Source organism: Argiope bruennichi, chromosome 2 (assembly GCF_947563725.1).
Source record: "Argiope bruennichi chromosome 2, qqArgBrue1.1, whole genome shotgun sequence".
NCBI classification, from domain to species: domain Eukaryota; kingdom Metazoa; phylum Arthropoda; class Arachnida; order Araneae; family Araneidae; genus Argiope; species Argiope bruennichi.
In genome coordinates this window covers 37,058,668-37,064,816 of record NC_079152.1, presented here as the reverse complement: position 1 = coordinate 37,064,816, position 6,149 = coordinate 37,058,668, and the positions used below count along the sequence as shown (strand labels likewise).

At 25.0% G+C, this 6,149-nt stretch overlaps 1 protein-coding gene across 2 annotated transcripts in view; it reads left to right on the top strand.

Annotated features, from left to right (window-relative positions):
* The first annotated feature begins 687 nt into the window (after window positions 1–687).
* Window positions 688–6,149, top strand: part of LOC129991522 (mitogen-activated protein kinase kinase kinase kinase 5-like) — a 37,434-nt gene continuing 31,972 nt past the window's right edge. The window contains exon 1 of one of the 2 annotated variants that reach the window (XM_056098238.1): window positions 688–1,242. In XM_056098238.1, the coding sequence (XP_055954213.1) occupies window positions 1,141–1,242 (102 nt within the window). In that variant the 5' untranslated portion in view covers window positions 688–1,140. The remainder of the gene's footprint in view (window positions 1,243–6,149) is intronic. The other variant, XM_056098239.1, reaches the window with a different exon arrangement.

Here is a 6,149-nt window from a genome sequence, read left to right as displayed (position 1 = left end):
TGAAGATATACTATTTTATTCATTCATAAGAAAAGTTTTAATTTTTTTTTTTTTATGGATTGTTTTTTAAATTTTTTTTTCTCACGGATTGCTTCTTTCTACTGGATTACGTCATATGCTGAAATAAATTTAATTGATGTTTTTTTCTAGTAGTTGAATAACAATTTCCCTTTACTTTTTCACATTGCACAAGCCCTAATATTTAGCAGTTTGTTGAACAATTGTTGGGTTAAGTGAAATTTAAAGGATATAAATGCCTTTTTCTTTTGTTTTACCTCAATTATTAAGTCTAGAAAAGAGGAAATACTTAAAAAGCAAGGAAAAAATCAATTAAAAGCTTTTCAAGGTTATATGAGATTCCAACTGCTTTCAAAGTGAGATGATCTTGCGATAAGTCCGAAAAGATGCTTTTTGTAATCAATGTGGCCAAACTGTATTTATAAACAAGTATTAAACGCATCAGGCTTTTCTCTCAGTTTATTTTACTCTCAGTCTCAATTATTTTACAGTTTCTCGTAAAAATAAATGAAACTTTTCAAATTTTTCTTAACTTTTCAAGCATATTAATACTTTGATAACATTCAAATCTAGATTTTAAATACGATAGTTTTTTCTTTAATATAGTAATTTTTGATAACAAGATTCTTTTCCTTTTTATTTGTGATTCAAAGGCAAAAACTGAACAGCAATAAATTGATTTCAAATTAATATTGTTGTATACATTGAAGGAAAGACCTGTTGAGCCCTTTTGCTGACGAACTGTGCACGAAATATTTTATACAATTGTTGGTTTCTTTTCGAGTTGTCATGTTAGCTTCACTGACGATATTACAAACATCTGGAGCGAAACGATTCAATGCACAGACACCAATCTTCAGTGTTATTCATGCGTAACGAATGTTTGCAAATGTGGTAGTAGGCTATTATGACATCGGCAGCTGTTTCTTAATAATCGTGACCGTTACTCGTTATCTTATTTTTACGTGTGTTTGCTATCATCTGTCCTAAAAATTCCGAAATTTTTGTTTGACATCCTCTGTTTACATCCTAATGTCATCATCTTATGTAAAAAATACAAAGTCTTATGTGTTTGTCAACGAATCTTTATTTTATAAACAAGAGTAATGAAAATATTAAATAATGGCTTGTGCTCCAAATACAAACATTTCTCGACGAAATCCACAGGATGATTATGAGTTAGTGCAAAGAGTTGGTAGTGGAACTTACGGCGATGTTTATAAGGTACGTAATACTCCCAGAATAAAAAAACACTGATAAATCTATGTGTAACTGGATCATAAACAATCTCCTTGATGATTTAAGTAATACATCCTAATATCATTACACTTTGTCATCTTTATCATTGTGATTATTTTCCACTGCTATTTATTTTTTCATTTGGTGTTTTAAATGTATATGTATACAATAAAGTAAATCGTTATTCTTCTTTATGATTTTGAAGAATTACTAAATTCATCAATAATGATACAATTGTTATTGATAATTTTATTTTCTATATTAGTATTTTCCTGAACTTCATTTCAAATTTTACTTCTTTAATAACCTTCTCTTGATGTATTTTACCAAATGATTCAAATTTAAAAAAATAATGTGAAATTAATTTTCAACAAAATTTAAACAACTATATTATTTGATTAAGTTTTCTGAATAATTTTTTTAATTCCTTTTATAAAGTTCATTTCCATTACTTCACTATTTTCTTGCTCAGTTTCCTAGTAGTCTTCTTTATATTTGAGCTTTATCAATATTTCCAAAAGGTTATTAAATATTTATTTATTGCTGTGTGTGTATACATTTATTTATAAAGAATAATAAACCTCTTAATAACTGCATAATTATAGTCCAACATACTAGATGGTAATTCTGTCGTATGCTACCTATCTGTTTTACAGTTTTAACTTTTCTCGTTATTTTCTAAATAACATTCATTTTTATTTTATTACTTATTATATGAATTATTGATAATCTTTTTTGAGTAGATAAAATGTGATAAGTTCTTACATTAAATTTTTATTTTTCTATTGAAACAAATTTTTTCGGTTAATTTCTTTGCTATCCTTTATTACTTTGAATTCATTTATTTTAAAATTTGCCTTATTAAAAATTCATCAAGTATAGTAATTAAAATTATAATTACTATTAGTGTACTTGTATAATCTTTTGAAAATAATGGAAAATATGTTTCCTTTAGCCATCACGTTGCTAGGTTTTTCCAATAATTTTTAGATATTATGTCTAGAATACCCATTTGTCTATGTATGTTCTCATTATCTTCTAATATCAATATCCCATTTTATTTATCATCACAGAAATAAAATTAGATATTGATAGAAATTTAAATCAATAACTTCTAACAATATATATTATTATAAGTGTTTGATGTAGCCATTTAACTATAGGTCTGTAATTCAACCGATTATGCACTTCATTTGTTGTAAGATTAGTATTACACATTTTTGAGAAATAGTTAATAATTAATACAAAATTATTGAAATTTGAAAAATGAATATTTAATAAAAATGAAGGAATTTAAAAGATTCTTTGAAAGGAAATAATAAAAAGTTTTGCTGTCAAGGAATCTGAACTAACCATTTATTTATCTTTTCATCTTCAGTATTTGTTGGTTTTAATGGTGACCGAAAAGTGCCAAGAAAAAATTTCACCAATTTGGCAATTTCAGTCATTAAACCATGTAGCATGTGATTTGCACATTCAAAATTTTTCATATTAAATATAACGTACACTTGAATATATTTTTATAATTTCGCAACAATTTTTCTTGCCGCTTTTGGGGCCTTTAAAACCGAATCGTACCTCATCTTCCCTTCCTTTGCTTTTTACCATCTCTACTTAGTTTATTAAATTATGATTTAAATTCTTTATAAGCTCAGAGGACAATAAATCTGTAGATTATTATTATTATTTTTTTAAATATGATTTTTATACTTTTGCTACAATGTTTCTAGAAAATTCACCTGAAAAAGTTTGAAAGTAATAAAAAAATATTATCTTTTATTAAAATGATAATAAATAGCCACTCGGTGATCTTTTTAAAAATAAATTTTGTTTAAAAATTAATTAAATTTATGAAAATTTATGCTAATAATAAATGAGAAAGTCTTGATTGATTTCAGTACTGGAGATACCTTTAAATATATAGCTACTAAATTTAACACAAATATATTTTAAAGCACCTTATTTGTGCATCTTGAAGTGTTTTTTAAAATTTAATTAATTTAAAAATTAAGCAAAATGTTGGTGTTTTTCTGAGATATTCCTGAAAATATTGTTCTACAAAATAATTTTTACTCTATTTTAATATCTGAAATAATTTTCTTTTATTGGTGCTAGTTAAATAATTATGTAAATTTTAAAAAAAATATTTATTGCTTTTATTTTCAACAATAGTTTTAATTTTATCAGTTAAAATAATTTATTTAGTTGTTTTCTGAAAGAAGAAATTAGTATAGGAGGTTGCAGGTTGAACTCCTGGTATTCTTGGAACATTCCATCCTTGTCATCGTCAACAGTAGTTTATAATGTTGCTCTAAATTTTAAATTGTTTTAAATGTGGCATTAAATATTTAATCATGTGAAAGGAAGGATAAGCCTAGGAAGGAGGATTCTATTTAATACACATGTAGTTTATATGATGAATAAAAAAGTGAAGGTACAGTAGCACATTAAATGATCTAGACAATTACATTTGTAATAGCGTTTTGATGTCATGGAGCAGATTTCAGTTGCCATGTGGACAATAAACAGAATATATGCAAGACTATTATAGTAATTTGGCTTTAATGTCTATGACAGTTTGATGATTAAAAATTTAAAGTAATTTGTGGGTTGAATAATAGGTATGTAGTTATGTCTAAGCGATTTAATTAAATTTAAACATAATTAATATCCAAGACAAATCAGCTGATTGCTAATGGTGGCTATCTATTATGCAGCAACAATTGGAATGTTATTTAAAAGCTAATTAAGTTTTTTTTTCCAAGATTTTTTTTTTCTCACTTCTATTAAAATATTTTTTTTTTTTTAATATTAGTATTAAAGAACTTTTTTGTTGATTCTCTAAGCATTTATTATTGTAAATGCTAAAAATGGAACAATTTTTTATTATTATTTTGCCAACCATTAAATTTTAAACTAAGCGATTTAGTTCCTCTTGCATCGTGTATAACTTTTTTAATGGGATTAGAGTTAATTAATCGATCTATGATATTACATCTATTTTATTCTTTTACTATTTAAAAAAAGATCCTCTTTTTTTATTTTATTTTTTTAAGTTCTAATAATATAAAAATTAAGAAAATCAGCTGTTGAAATGAATGGAAAACTTGTAAAAATATAACGTTTTTTTTTTTTTTACTTTTACATATATAGCTATTTCTATATGTTTGAACTTTCAGTAAGTGCTAGAGATTTTAGTATTGCTTTCTTAAAATATTTCTCTATGATATTGATTATTTATCATTGCATTTTAAGTTTGATGACTGAAATTTTTAATATAACATATATTTTAATTTCACAGTTATATTGAGAAAATTAACTTGTAAGAAAATTAACTTGGCTTTAATGTTCATTATAGCATAAATGATAGCAAGGTGTTTGTGACCAAATTTACTGCATTTACTGAAATGAGACAATATAACAGAATGAAATGGGAAAATTGATAGTGACATAAATAGTAAAATCCAGTTTATCATCTTCTAACTTTGGTGCATTCTCTGGTACAATTAAGTTTTAATGGCAACCAAAAAGCACCTAGAAAAATTTTCACCAAATTATAAAAATATACTCAAGTGCATTGCAATTTATTATGAAAAATTTTGAATGCATGATTTGTATGCTATATAGTTCGATGATTGAAATCACCAAAATTTTTTCTTGCTGCTTTTTGGTCACTGTTACAACTGACAAGTACCCTCACATTGCCAAATCTTTTGATATTTTTCCTTCACTTGTCTAAGAATTCCTGCTCTCTCTATATCAAGATAAAATTCTCATCACCTCAGGCGAAACACATGTTTTTTTAATTGCATATACATTCATATTCATTTGTTACTGTAAACAAATATTTCCATTTATTTGTCAGAGCTCATTTTCTTATATATATCATTAAATTAAAAAATGGCATTAAGTTTATTAATGTACAGCATATTTTAATATATATTTTACTACAAAATGCTGTCTGTAGAAAATAAGGGTATATAAAAAATTTGAATGCTTAAATATAATTCTGCTATTATATTTCATAATTGTGCACTGAAAAATATATATAAGTTTTTGCTGATTTTTATCTTAACTAGTATACTTTATATTTGTTCATTCTATGCATTAAAATCTTACCATCTTGTACTTCTTTAGAGCAGTATAATATTTAATACATTTCATAAATGAATTTGTCTGTATTGTTTTCCTTCCTTAATTCCCCCCCCCCTTTGGCCTTGCTTTTTCTTGACATATTTCTTATTATCATGATTTCCATTTATATACAGCATATAGTTAAATATTAGTTGAATTCATGTAACTTTTACTAATATAGTTAAAAGCAAAATTTGAACTAGCATATCTTCTATTTTAATATCGTCAAATACACATATTCATATATTTCAGGTTTTAAAGTTTCATTGAGAGTTCTTAGTTGTTATTTTTTTTTAATTGCAAATTTTGCATGTATGCTCCATTTTTATTCCCAACAAATTTGTTTGAATATCAAAAGCTGTATTTTTCCAAAGCTAAATTTAAAAAAAAAAAAATCTCTTTTTCCCATCTAATTCTTTTTTTAAATATGAATGATTGAAATTGAATTAGGTAAAAAGGAAGCATCAAATAATTAGTTTATGCTCAGGAAGATTTTATTTATATGTTTGTTATAATTATCAATGTTTGTTTTGAGAATTTAAAGTAAATTGTTTGTAGATTTTATATGTGTTCAGTTTAATTTTTGTCTATGTCTATTGTTCAGTTTCTTTATCAATGTCAAATCTTTCCTTTCTGTCATAATAAAAATCTGTGCCTTTGAAAACCACTACATATTTCCTTAAATTTCCCTCGATTAATGCCTTTCTCACTTATATGGGGAAAAAAGTATGATAACTTCATAATCAAAAGTCTAAGTT